This window comes from Vombatus ursinus, unplaced genomic scaffold (assembly GCF_900497805.2).
Source record: "Vombatus ursinus unplaced genomic scaffold, bare-nosed wombat genome assembly UNPS02014801.1, whole genome shotgun sequence".
NCBI lineage: Eukaryota > Metazoa > Chordata > Mammalia > Diprotodontia > Vombatidae > Vombatus > Vombatus ursinus.
Genome location: NW_020954579.1, coordinates 6,962,963 through 6,977,842, shown reverse-complemented (window position 1 = coordinate 6,977,842; position 14,880 = coordinate 6,962,963). Strand labels below are relative to the sequence as shown.

Sequence of the window (14,880 nt, the reverse complement as noted above, 5' to 3'; positions counted from 1 at the left end):
GCTCAGTTACAGATGCAAACAGACAGTGGAGGCACAGCAATCCCTGGGGATTACTTGTCCTCACTCTCTGATACCCTAGTGGGGAACCTATATAATGGTCCTTTTGTGGAATTGGATAAAGATGCCCCCAGGCATTGCAGTTGACTGGCCTTTAGATGTACCCAGCTTCTTCTGTGGAAGTATCCCACCCCTAGTCCTGGGGTATTCCTATCCCTCCATGTAAAGTTACCCTTTTTTTGTGGGCTTCAATAAAATAACGTATGCCAAGTATGCTGCAAACTTTAGAGCACCCACATACACATATCAAACACCATCACACATTCCAATAGTCCTTTAAGTTTTACAAAGCACTCTCCCAATAACAACCATGGGGTAGGTAATGCCGGCATTATTACTGCCATTATATAGCTGGGAAAAGTGAGGACTTGAAAGGTTAAATAACATGCCTATGGTTACACTGATAAGAGTTCCATTCACTACTGCCAGTAATCAAAGCTAGAGGTAGAATCACTGCTTTAAACACCCCAATAATCACTTAGAATTCCCCAAGTCCTACCCCCCATCACAGAGTGCTATCCTCTTCATAGTCAGGTGGCCTGCAACACCAGACTCACCAGGTGGGATTTTGGAAGATCCAAAGCTCCAAAGACAGAAGGACAAAACTGGCAACAGTCAAGAGCCTGGCTGGGTCGTTCTTTATGAAAGAGCAGCAGTAAGAGTGTCTCTTCTGCTGGACAGAGGCTCACTTTCTTACCTGCTTCAGGAAGCTCTTCTCTGGAGGCAGCCTCCACTCGGGCTGTCCTATGTTCCTCTCCTGGTTTCCCATCACAATGAAGAGCACTAAAGGAGCTCTCAGGGGCAGAAGGCTGAGACAGAGATTCTGACTGGAGATGTCTGGAAATCTGAAAACGCCCGAAGAACTGAAGACAGGATCTGGAGTCTTCCAGCCTTCGTTGGGGGGGGGGGGGTGTCAGGGGGCACACTTGCCCAAACAAGCTTTTAAGCTCAAGCAAATACAGCCAAGTTTTGGTCATATTGCTAATGGAAATAAGCTATAGCAGAAATTACCCAAAATACCCAATAATCCAAAAAGCCATTTGTTTCATGTTGAAACGTCTGTGAGTTTTGGGTATCAAACTGACCTTCCCAATTCTGTCTGAATGGGTTGATATTAAAGGGCATTTGAATTCCCTGACCACACACTGGCTGATGGCACACTTCTGGAGAAACTGGCCTAGGATTAATAAGCAGCCATGGAAATCACACTATCAGACTGGGTTACTTTCCTTTTTAGGGAATGCATTTTGTAAGATGGAGTAAGGGGACCGTGGAAAACATATCAATTTAAAAAAAAACAAAAACAAATTTCCTAAAACATTAGTGGTAGATAATGTAAGAAGTGACTTATCTATACACAACAAATCAAGAGTACATGGTTTGGTTCTTTGAGAAAGGGAAAAAAAATCAGAAAAACTGAGATATAATCACAGATAGAATATCAGGGCTGTCAGAGCCCTGAGAGAGGTGGCACAGTGGATAAAACATTGCTAGGCCTGAAGTCAGAGGAGACTAAGGTTCAAATCCTGCCTCAGACACTTACCAGCTGTGTGACTCTAAGTGAGTCACTTCACCTCTGTCTACTTTAGTTTCCTCATTTGTAAAATGGGAATAATAGCACCTACCTCCCAGGGTTATTGTGAGGATCAATTAGGATAATAATTGTTAAGTGCTTAGCACAGTGCCTGGTACATAGTAAATGCCATATGTTAGATATCATCATCATTATTGTTGTTGTTACTAAATCTATGGTCATCTATGGGCTCCCAAGATCTCCCTTACGTAATACAGGGAGAAATTTCAGCTGGCAAGGCCTGTCTGAGACCACATAACTAATTAGTGGTAAAGTTAGAACTAGAACTCAGGTTTTCTGACCCTCAGCCCACTACACTAAGGCAAGTCCAAAGACAATAGGGCACTGCCAAAGCAATATATTGTTGAACCCAACACAAACCTAGGATAAGAAGCAGGGAGGTTTAAGTACAGTATACAGGGGGTAGGGAAAGAAAGGGTCATGCCTAATGCCCCAGAGCATCCAAAGGACCACGTTCTCAGCACAGCTGCAATAACACAATGTCCTGGGCCGAAGTTTCTCCATTTTCAACCCCAAAGTCCTCAAAGTCCCATATCCTCCCCCTTCTCCAAGACTGCAGTGGCAAAAAAGAGTGAGTTTATTATAACACATTGGGTTAGCTGGCCTACTGCCTGGCTCTGCAAGCTCTGTGGCTCTCCCCAACCTTTTCCACCCTGAGGACCCCAATCCTTAGTTAAATTTACAGTGATTCTCAGCACCTCAAACTCTGGAGTCTTCAATAAGATACCTGAAGATCACTGGGAACCTAGCCTGTTCACGTAGACACTCACTATGCTCACCTTACTACCCTGTCAGCAGTGGGGACCTGGGGAAAAAGGAGTCCCTTTACTGTAAGAACACTGCTCCCCAGTGTTAGCCTCTCTGGGAAGCAGAGATACTAAGGAAGAAAACAGGTTAGAAGACAAAATGAAAGGAAGTGGGAGGAAAGAAGAGGAAAAAAGAAAGATCCTTGTCTTCTCCCAACTGCCCAGTCTTTGAAGACCCTCTTACCTTGGCAAGGGGCTGAGAGCTTCTGGGGACTCTCCCGTCTTCCGAATCTGGGCTGTAAATCTGAACCAGGTTGTTGGGTGTCACATTGAGGTAGTGATTGCGGAGTGAGGGGGAGAATACTCCAATCTGAGGAACAGGAGAAGATGGTCACAGTTCCATAGGTACTCAAAGCTAGACTCTCTGAGTGGCACCCATCTGGACATAAGATTCTGACTGCTCTACACCAAGGTCACACAGAAATCTTTACACCTTGACCCAAGTCCCTCTCCCTGCCTCACCCCAGCACTATGGAGAAAGAACCAACACCAACAGAACAGGAGCTAGCTCCGTAGAAACAGGATACCATATGAGATAATGGAGAGGCAGCACTCTGCAAACTTTAAAGCACTCTCTCAAGGTCAGCTCTTCACTAAGTGGCCCAAAGCTGCAGGATAAGTGCTCAAAGTCTGGCCACAGGACGGTCCTATCCCTGCTTGGGTTCTGGGAGAAAATGCAGCCAGCTAAGCCATGATATGGGAGTCACAGCCCTGGGACAGAACAACATGGGTGAAGCATTTTTCAAGCTTTAAAGCACTAATCAATGTACTCCTGTGATCTGGGAGGATCTCTAAAGCCAGCTCTCTGACTCCTTTACCTGTTTCAGCAGCAAGACAGAGCCAGTCTTCAGCTCATTCTGTCTTTCCTCCAACAGCAGCCGGTGCACTGTACCTTGCATCTCTCCTGCAACAGGCCAGAAAGGCAGATAAGACAGGTAACCCAGACTCAGACCCAGACCCAGTCATAGCCACAGATGGAGTGGCAGCTGCAGCCTAGCCTCCTCCTTTTGCTAACCTCCTAGGATCAATGGGACAATGAATACAGTAGTAACACTTTTAAAGTCGTATATTCAGTTTTAGGTGCCAAATTTTAAGAGAGACATGGAGAAGCTAGAGTTTATCCAGATGAGGTTGACCAAGGCAATAAGAAATCTTAAAACACCAGAAATAATAATTTGATAGAAGTGGGGATATTTATGGTAGGAATTGTTATGTTAAAGCAGGCATATGCACCTCTTTCAGGGGCCCACACCCTGTAGAGAGGGAGACCATGAGGTGAGACCAAAGAGAATCTCCTACTCACCACATGAGTAGACTCAACAGGTTCCTCCCATCCACTGACACTGTGCCTGGACTCACATCTCCTATGATGCCAACTGGCACCCTCTCTCATTCTCCTTTCCCAGTGAAATGGAATTTCAGACTACCCAAGAAAAGCTCCTCTCTCCAACCTTACATCAGATTTCCTATGTGCTTCCCCAATTTGCTCTACCCACCACTCTACTAATTTGTTTAATCCTCTAACTTAGCTTTTTTATCATGTCATCCACCTTCTCCTTCCTTAGTTTACTTCTTCATGATCTACTTCCTGATCTTTCGTGTTTCTCCTTGTCTTTAATCCTGTTTCCCTTGCATCCCAGAAGTAGAATCTAGACTAGTAGTTGGGCCTAGAGATTGTATGACTTCAAATTTTCTCCAAATTCCCCCAAATTTTCCCTCTCCCAGTTCCACCTGCCTCACTAGTCCCAAGCCATCTACACTTTTTCCCTCTTGTTATTGGCTAAAAGCCCTTCTCTATATTCTCCTGCTTTCTCCATAACCTTCTCTCATGGAAACTACTCCAAGATGGGGGCAGGGGACAGCACAAGTTGGGGCAAAAACAGAGAGGATGCCATGGACTATAATGCTTCAGAGGCAGTCACCACAGAAGGGAAGCGAGATGCTTAAGAATGAAATTCTGAAACCATAAAAAGAAACAATCCCACGAGGGGAAAAAAATGGGATTTGTCTGAGGAAATTATGTGAATGTACAGGGAACTTACCAACCAACTTAAATTTAAGAAAAATGTACAGAATATGGAAGCAAGGCCAGATAACAGGATGCTATAGGAGCACAGCACAATGCTTTAAAAATAATGCCTGGAATGTCACATCTCAAAACAATTTGAGACTAGGGAGGGAAGCTGGGAACAAAAAAGGGCTCTTTAAAAGGTCAAACTGGGGAGAAAAAGAGAACCATGGAAGGGATAGGAGCTTTGCTTGGAGCAGATGGGATGATATGTGACAATGGAGAAATGGCAAAGCTCCTTCTTTCTTACCTTGTTTCTATCTTCTCTGCAAAAGAGAATGAACTGCACACACTGGAAATAACAGAACAAAGAAGGACTAACAAGGTGGTAATGCCTAAGGTAAGTAAGGCGATAGGAAGAAAACACTGAGCTGCCCTTGATGAATTCAAGTCACCTGGCCCAGATGAATGATTCAGGACCTGAAAGCACTAGCTGATGGGATTGCTAAGCCAGGACCAATGGCACCTGAAAGATCACAGAAAATAGGAACAGTACCACAAGGTTCAAGAAGGGCAAATGTTGATGTTCTTATTTTCAGAAGGGAAGAGAACAGAGCCTGAAAAATATAGGCCAGAGAGGCTGACTTTGATTTCAGGAAAATTCTAGCACAGACCATGAAAAATATAGTAGGCAAAAATCTAGAAGGGAAAATGGTGATTACAAAGAACTAGTTTAGCATCATTAAACACAGGTCATGTTTTACGTGATTACACAACCATACCCATATCAGATTGCTTACTGTCTCAGGGAGGAGGGAGGGGACAGACAGACGGATAGAATTTGGAACTCAAAACTGAAAAAAAAAAAAACTCAACAAATATCAAAAATTGTTTTTACATGTAATTGGGGTGAGGGAAATTAGATAGATAGATAGATAGATAGAAAAAGAACAGGTCATGTAAGACTAACCTTTTCATTTTTTAACAGGATTACAAATTAGCAGATGAGGGGAAATGCTATAGCTATAGTTTACTTAGATTTTAACAAAGCATTTGATGAGGTACAGTATCACATACTATTTTTGTGGAGAAGAATATAGATGGTAATGCAATCAGATTCAGAACTTGTCGGATGGCCTCAAAGAGTAGCAGCTAATGGTTCAATGTTGGTGTAGCAAGAGGTCTCCAGTGGAGTACTCCAGGGATCTGTGGTTGGCCCTATGCTATTTAACATTTTTATCAATGACTTAAGATAAAAGCAGATATGATATGCTCCTCAAATCTGAAATAACCCAAAGCTGGGAGATCACTGGATGACAGGATCCGACAGGATTTCCCCAGGCTGGGGCTTTGGTACTGAATCTAATAAGATGAAATTAAAAAAAGATTAATATAAAGTCTTGCACTTGGGTACAAAATAATCAACTTCACAAGTATAAGATGGGGGAAGTGTGGTTGAGTAGCAGTTGTTCTGAAAGGATCTAGGAGTTTTTGTGGACTGCAAGCTATGAGTCAGTAGTATGATATAGCAGCCAAAAAAGTGAATGTGATCTTGGGCTGTATTAAGAAGGGTAGAGCTCTTATTTATTTTCAAATTATATTTTATGTTTTTCAATCAGCAAAAATCAGTCTTCTCTCTTTCCCACCTCAGTTTCCCCTTATCCCACAATGAGAACAAAAGAAAAACAAAACTTCTGTTATAATCATGTATAGTTAAGTGAAACAAACTTCTACATTGGCCAAATCCAAAAATTATGTCTCATTCTGCACTGTGAGTCCTTCACCTCTCCATTAGGAGGTGGGTGGTGTATTTCATCATGAGTCATCTGGAATTGTGATTGGTTGTTACACTGATCAGAGTTCCTAATTCTTTCAAAGTTGTTAGCTTTTATCATGATGTTGTCATCATATAAATTGTTCTCCTGGTTCTGTTCACTTCAATTTGCATCAGTTCATACAGGTCTTCCCAGGTTTCTCTAAAACCATTCCCTTCATCATTTCTTACAGAGCAATTTATATACTATAATTCTATCACATTCATACACCATAACTTGTTCAGCCATTCTCCAATTGATGGAAAGCCCCTCAGTCTCCGATTCTTTGCCACCTCAAAAAGAGGTATAAATATTTTTGGACATCTTTAGTTTGTTTTGCTTAAGCCTAATCCCTCCCTTAATCTATACTCCAATTCTCCCTTCTCTCTTTTCCCTATTTCTCCATTGAATAAATTATTTTGCTGTACCCAACTCTATTTATTCTTCTCTCCTTTGATGAGTTCAAATGAGAGTAAAGTCCAAGTTTCAAGCCTCTCCACTCCAACTCCTCCTTCTTGTCTGTCTCTCTAATTATGTGAGATGATTTTCCCTAATGCTTCCTTCCTTCCCCCCTTTCTTCCATTCAGTTCTTAAGATAATCAAGACATAAATAGAACTATTCCCAGGCCTTATCTAATAAGACTCCCTCTATGACCCCTAATAACAATAGGGTTCAGAGGGGACATGTATTATCTTCCCATATTAGAATGCAAGTAATTTATTCTTGGTTAATCCTTTGTTCATTCATGTGTATCTTTTTATGTTTCTCTTAACTCCTGTGTTTGAAGTTCAAAATATCTATGAGCTCTGTTATTTTCATCAGGAATACATGGAAGTCTTCTGTATCATTAAAGATCCATTTTTCCCCCTGTAGGATTATACTCAGTTTTTCTGATTTCCCCGTCACTCTTGGATGTTGGCCTATATCCTTTGTGTTCTGGAATATCACATTCAAAACTCTATGCTCCTTTAATAGTGGTGACTACTAAATCATATGTAATTTAGACAGAGGCTCCTCAGCACTTGAATTTTTTCTTTCTGGCTATTTGCAGTAAATTTTCCTTAACCTGGAAATTCTGGATTTTGCTATGATGTTCCTAAGAGTTTTCAGTTTGAAATTTCTTTCAGGAGATAACCAGTGGCTTCTTTCTATTTCCACTATGCCCTCTGGTTCTAATAGATCTGGGTAATTTTCTTTTGAGATTTCTTGAAATATGATGTCTAGGCTCTTTTTTTTTTTTGTTATGGCATTTCTGGTAGCCAATGATACATTTTTTTCCCCGCAACCTGTTTTCCAGGTCAGCTATGACTTGTCATAATATGAAATGCCTCACATTTTTCTAACAATTAGAGCTGCTCCAAAGTGGAATGAGCTTCCTCGAAAGATGGTGGGTTCCCTGCCTTGGAGGTCTTCAAGCAGAGATCAGAGGACCATTGGTCAGGTATGTTATAGTGGGGATTCCTTTTATGCACTAAATAGACGATGAAGTCCCTTCTGCCGTGAGCCAGGACATTCTCCCTCCTTTTTAAAGAGTTCATCACCTCACAGTTTCCCTTTCACTCTCATTCTACAGGATTTAGGCATATATGTTGAAGCTCCCTGAAAAACTCCAACCTCCAGGTTCCTCAATCTACTCTGCTCCCATAACCTCCTTCTCTACTCCACCTCAGGGAAAACACAGAGAGGGTCATACCCTTGATCTTGCAATCACGTCTAAATTCTCTCCACTCATGTTCAAGAACACTGAATTTCTTTCATCTGATCACAATCTCCTATCATTCTATTTCTTCCCCTGCCTTTACTCCTCCAAACCTATACACCCCCTTAGTATTTTGCCAGGTCACCCTGCTCGGCCAACATACTCTTCCCAATCTTAGCTCCTTAGTGAAACAATTCAATTCTACAAAGTCCTCTACTCTCAAATCTTTTGTTAATTAGTTCAATTGCCAAATCCCAACCCTGGATTATTCCCACCAACCACCTTCTACATTCTTATTCACATACTGAACTGAAGAAAGTCTCAGAATCTTATCAACTGGGTCCACTACAAATTTCTATTCTCTGATCTCAGCTGGGCTTTCACTGCAGCAAGGCAGTCCTTTTACTCATCTCTAATCACTTCTCTAGCCTTCTTTCCACAGCAGCCATTTCAAACCTTCTCTTCTTAAGCCTTCAAAAGGATCCCCTCTCCTTACCCTCTAAGCTGAGGTCCTAGACATACTTTTACCAAAAATAAATTGAAGCTAATTGCTAAGAACTCTCTTTCTTTTCCTCATCTGAAAGAGAAAGGAAAGGAAGCTCTTTTTAATGTACCCTTGAGCCCATCCTTTCCATCTTTTCTAGCAGACTGCCCTCATTATCATCTCTCTCAATCTTCAGTCTTTCTCTAGTTGTTCTTTTCCTGCTGCCTACAAAAAAGCCCGACTCCTCAATCCTTAAAAACAAAACACCTCACTATCATCCTATATATTTCTTCCCTTTCTCAGCCAGACTCCTTGAGAAAGCTGTCTATAATTGCTATCCCCACTTCCTTTCCTCAACTCTTAATCCCCTACTCTCTTGCTTCTGACCTTACTCAACAAAAATTGCTTTTTTCCAAAATTACCAATAATCTCTCAATCACCAAATTTTAATGGTATCTTCTCAGTTCTCATCTTTTTTTTTTTTTAAGGCAATTGGGTTTAAGTGACTTGCCCAGGGTCACACAGCTAGTAAGTGTCAAATGTTTGGTCTGAGGCCACATTTGAACTCAGGTCCTCCTGATTTCAGGGCCGGTGCTCTATCCACTGCGCCACCTAGCTGCTCCTCTTATCTTCTTAAAAGCACTTCCTCCTGAAGTACTAGATACTGTTAGCCTCTTCATTTCCTCCTGGATACTCTCTCTTCTCTGGGTTTTTTGCGGTCTCCTAACTGTAAGACAAGACAGTCCTTGGTTAATCTGACATCTTCATTATGCCTGCTAACTGTGGATGTATCCCGAGGTTCTGCCCTTGGCCTTCTTCTCTTTTCTCACTACTTCATCTCATTCAGTGACTTTATTAGTCACCACGCATTCAATTAACGCCTTTATGCAGATGACTCATCAATCTATAAATCCAGCCCTGGTCTCTTATGAACACCAGGCCTACGCCACAAATGGCGTCTTGGACATGTCCAACTGGATATCCCATACACATCTCAAATTCAACATGTCCAAAGCAAGAACTTGGTGTCTTTCCTCTCAAACTTAACCCTCTACTGAACTTCCCTATCACTACTGAGGGTAGCACAGTCCCTCCATTCTTGTAGCTTCACACTCTCAGTGTCATCCTCCACTTCTTCTTCCACATATTAATCTTGTTTCAATCTCCACACCTCTTGCATATGTACTCTCCTTTCCAACTAACAGTCCTCACGCACTCTTCAGGCCCTCATTACTTCTCACCTGGACTATTCCAATAGCCTCATATTTGGTCTCCCTATGCCAGCCTATCCTCCACACAGCCACCACAGTCATTTCCCTAAAGCACAGTTCCAGCCATGGCACCAGTGCAATAAACTCCAGTTACTCTCCTAAGGCCTCTTCATTCAAACGTAAATTCCTGCTTTGACATTTAAATTGCTTCACCACCTAGCCACTTCCTACCTTTTCATTCTTAAGTATTATTTCCCTCCTCAAATGGACCTACTCCTCTTCTGCACTACACACTCTCTTCCTGTCTATCTCTCATGCCCAGAATGACTCAGCTCCTCACTTCTGCCTCTCTTCAAATCCTTGGTTAACTTAAGACTCAACCCAAATACTCCCTTCTCACAAAATTTTTTCTGACTCCCCTATTGCTAATTTACTCCCACCCAAAACTGCCTTATATCTGTTTTACGTGTATTATATATGTACCTGTCATCTCCCCCATTATAATGTAAGTCCCTTAAGGGCAGGTACTGTTTTTAACTTTGTCTCTGTATACCTAGGGCTTAATACAATGTCTGAAATAATAAAGTGAGTGCACAATAAATGCTTCTTGACTGACTGATTTGCAAAATCTTATGGAGCGAGAGAAATGATTATTTCTCTCTTGTATTAATAACCAATTATTGAATTAGGACCAAGGTTTTTCCTTTTTCTACTTCCTCATTCAGAAATCAGCCCCTTTAGGTTATTCAGGCAGCCCTTGAAGTGCAGGGTTGATAATGGGAAGAAAACTCAGATCTATTCAAAAGGTAAAGAAATTTTTGTTCAGGTGAACTGATGGATTTTGGCCCACTGTGTTTTACTCAAACAGATTTGGGAAAATATGGACTCTCCCTTTTTTCTAAATCACCCTCATGACATGGGTATAGATAAGTCTTTTTCACCAATACTGAGCGATCGGAGTCATATATCCCCCAAGCCCCTCATTATAATAAGGCTACCTCTCATTATAATATTCATCCTTCTCATTAATTGTTAACCAATCAGAGTTGACTGCCACCCTCGGGAACACCCACTCTTCTAAAGGTATATAAGCATGGAGTGGGTTTCATGATAGCTCTTTGGCATTCAAGAGTGTCACTGACCCCTTTTATTAATTATATACTAGTATGATTAATAAAATGATTAAGTACCCAGAGATTATGTCTCTCAAACTTTTTATATATCAAAAGATTATGAGCAGTACTGCTTCAAAAAACAATGAGAAGTACTGAAGGGGAAAATGTTCATGAGACTCCCAGCAACAACTTGAGCCTGCTCTCTGAGAACAAGCCTTCCTGAGTATGTAAAGACTGGTCATTCTTAGGCTAGCCACTGGTGATGAATTCTTTGGAATTTCTTTGTCTCATAGAAACAAAGAAAAATGCAAAATGGCCTTGTGTCCTAGAACCCTAGATAATCTCAACAGAAATACCAAAGCAGCCCCCTCCATTTCTGCAATGACAGTGGCAGTGCTGTGGAAAAGTGTGCTATGAATCAAAGTTTTTAAACCACCTATAAACTAACTTATCTGTTGGTCCTCTAAATGGGAGATCTTTGTCCAATGGCAACAAATGGATAAACTAATGGGGGAAGTAAATCTAGTTAACTTGACATTCTTATTATAATCAAAAGCAAAAGACAGAAGGAAGTTGCATCTAAATGGAAACATGGCTCACAGATTCTCCTTGTAGAGAAAAATGAAGAAGGTGGAGTTAAGTTTTATTGTGTGTTCAAAGGCAACAAGAAACACCCTTCTTTGGGACATTTGTTTATCTCATGCAGTGCTCATGATAACTGTTTGTACAAAGACTACTAGGAAAATAATTGCAATGTATGTACCAACATCTGTTTCAGAGAATGAAGAGGTAGGAAATCTTAAGAAAAACTTTCTGAAGACCTTCCAAATTAAGTCAACATATACTTTGATCCCAAGTGACTTTAATGTAAAACTGAGAATAAGTGAAGATGGCAAAACAAAACACACAAATAAAGACAGAGAGGACAAAAACACGAAGACTACACAAAAACTGACACCTGCAGAGCATGAAAATTCTGAAAAAATAATTAGATGACACTGGACATGCAGAGCACCAAATAATATCATAAAAATTAAACTAGTTACTTTCCAACAACAGAAAACAACTTATCCCTGATTTAGAAGTCACTTGTGAATCAGTTGTCTTCTTACAATCAGACCACTGATTTGGTAGAGCAGAGATCAAAATTAGTACAAAGCTAGAAAAATAAAAATGATACAAAAGATATGGCATACCACTAAAAACTCCAAATTAGCCTATTAAAAGTTATTGATAATGAAAATATAGACCAGAGGTCAATGAACTTTTGACAACTGTATTTCATGTGGCTCCTGGGTTTATCTTGGCAGGTATACTCCCAGGTAGTTTTTGGGGGAGGAGCGACTGGAGTAGAATGATTTGCCCAGAGTCACCTAGCTAATAACTGTCTGAGGCCAAATTTGAACTCAGGTCCTCCTGACTCCAGGGCTGGTGCTCTATCCACTGTGCCACCTAGCTGCCCCTTGATGATGTGTTTCAATATAACTGGCTTCCCTTATAATCATATTTGATTTTATGCATTTAAAAACATTATTCTGAGAAGAGGTCTACAGGCTTTACCAGAATGCCAAAATGGGGGTGCATGACACTAAAAAAGCTAAGAATCCCTGACACATACATATTCAACAAAAATCATTCATAAGTTTAGCAGATGCGTATCAACTGGCATCACATCCCAAGGAGGACAAAGACAGAAAGGTCCTATAAATGACAAAATATTAATGGCAGCATTTTTTGTAGCAGCAAAGAACTGGAAACAAAGTAGATGCTTACTGATTAGGGCATGGCTAAACACTTGCAGATGAACACAATAGAATATTACCGTGACATAAAAAAACAATATGAAGAGTTCAGAGAAGCACAGAACTTATATGAACTGATGCAAAGTGAAGTAAGCAGAACCAAGAAAACAAGATATACAATGATTACAACAATGTAAACTGTAAATGAAAAGAACAAAACCAATGAAACTGAGTAATTATACTGTTTAATCAAACTGACCAAGCTTGGTCCTAAGGAAGGGAAGAGAAAATGCACCTTGCTCCCTTTGATGACACGGAAAACTAAGAGTAGGGAGACACACTATCAGATTCCATTGATGTCTTAGATAGTTTTGCTAAACTGCTTTTTCTCCCATCTTTCTTTTTTATTCTTTATTATAAGGAAGTTCCTTGGGTAGAGGAAGGAGAATGGGCATATTCCAAAATGGTGACATAGAAACCATAGATATCAATAATTTTTTTCTAAAAAGTAAATCAATTGCCTTAACAAGTAAGCCAAAAGAACCTAAATCAGCAAAGACCTGGAGTTATTTGCCAAGCAGAAAGCTATTGAAGCTAAAGGAAATACCAGTTTAGAATAAAAACTTATTTGTAAACTCTTAACTGGAAGAATAGCACATCAAAAAGAAGCCGTTTAAAGAAAGTTTGGTGAGAGAATTAAGTTAGCAAGGTCATCCCAAGGGCATTGAACGAAGGATGACACTGGAAGAACAACAACAGAAGATAGAAAAGATCTAAAAAGATTTTTATAATAGAGACAAATCCAAGATGGCAGAGAAAAGGCAGCAACTCACCTGAACTCTCCCCCAAAACCCTCCAAACAACTTTAAATAATGCCATAAAACAATTCCTGAAGTGGCGCAACCCACAAAAGGATGGGGTGAAATAATTTTCCAGCCAAAGATAATTTAGAAGGTTGGCAGAAAAGGTCTGTCACACCTAGATGAGAGTGGAGCATAGTCCAGTGCAGGCCCAGTCAGCATAGACCAGGCTCCAGTGAATCAGGAGCAGGCCTTGGGAGCCACTGAATCAGCAGCGTGGCAGCTGCTTCTGAAGCGCTCAGCCCACAGACGGTACAGGAGTTGAACAGCTGACTGGAAGGAGATTACAGGGATCTCTTTGCTGGCACTGGGGCAGGATGCTGTTGCTTTGTTGCAGATTTGGGTGGCAGTCCTGGGTGGCAGTCACAGGGCGAGAAGGAGCACTAACATCGCAGAGCTTGAGGCTGCAGTGGAGCAGGGACCCTCCTCACAGTTCCAGGGCAGAAAAGAGTGATTGTGGTCACTCCAGAACAGAGCACAGGCCAGGAGAGTAGTTAACGCACCTCTCCTTAGATCATACCACCTTGGAAGAAGTGAAAACTTACAGGTCCCTAGAAGTATCTCTAAAAACAGCTGCACAAAACCCCTGAAGCTTAGGACAGTGTGCCCTCCACCCTGGAAGCAGAGCCCCACTTTAACAAACAGTTAAAAGTCAAGAAATAGGCTGGAAAAATGAGCAACAACAGGGAAAAAAAACAAAAAACAAAACTCTGACAATGGAAAGTTATTATGGTGACAAGGAAGATCAAAACATACACTCAGAAGATAACAAAATCAAAGTTTCAACATCCAAACCCTCCAAGAAAAATATGAATTGGTCTCATGGAAGAGCTCAAATAGGATTCTGAAAATCAAGTAAGAGAGGTGGAAGAAAAATTGGGAAGAGAAATGAGAGTGATGCAAAAAAAAAATCATTAAAAAAGATTTAACAGTCTGGTAAAGGAAACAAAAAAATACTGAGGAAAATAACATCTTAAAAAAAACAGACTAGGCCAAATGATAAAAATGGGCCAATGAAGAGAACAACAACATGAAAAGCAGAATTGGCCAAAAATAGAAAAAGAGGCACAAAAGTTCACTGAAGAAAAAAACTCCTTAAAAAGTAGAACTAGACAAATGGAAAAGGAGGTTAAAAAAAAGCTCACTGAAGAAAATAATTCCTTAAAAATTAGAAGTGAGCAAATGGAAGCTAATGACTTCATGAGAAATCAAGAAACAATAAAAACAAAACCAAAAGAATGAAAATATAGAAGACAATGTGAAATATCTCTTGGAAAAAGAACTGACCTGGAAAATAGAATCAGTAGAGATCATTTAAAAAGTATTGGACTATACTAGCTGTGTGACCCTGGGCAAGTCACTTAACCCCAACTGCCTTGCAAAAAAAAAAAAAAAAAAAAGAAATTATTGGACTACATGAAAGCCATGATCAAAAATGAGCCCAGACATCACCTTTCAAGAAATTATAAAGGAAAACTGCCCTGATATT

The 14,880-nt window shown here is 40.6% G+C and overlaps 1 protein-coding gene across 3 annotated transcripts in view; it reads right to left on the bottom strand.

Annotated features, from left to right (window-relative positions):
• CUNH17orf53 (chromosome unknown C17orf53 homolog) overlaps positions 1 to 14,880 on the bottom strand; it is a 28,863-nt gene that overhangs the window by 2,078 nt on the left and 11,905 nt on the right. For 2 of the 3 annotated variants that reach the window (XM_027873407.1, XM_027873408.1), the window contains 3 exons: positions 3,276 to 3,361; positions 2,642 to 2,767; positions 755 to 902 (listed from right to left, as the gene is read on the bottom strand). In XM_027873407.1, the coding sequence (XP_027729208.1) occupies positions 755 to 902; positions 2,642 to 2,767; positions 3,276 to 3,361 (360 nt within the window). Of the gene's footprint in view, positions 1 to 754; positions 949 to 2,641; positions 2,768 to 3,275; positions 3,362 to 14,880 lie in introns of those variants that run through there. The other variant, XM_027873409.1, reaches the window with a different exon arrangement.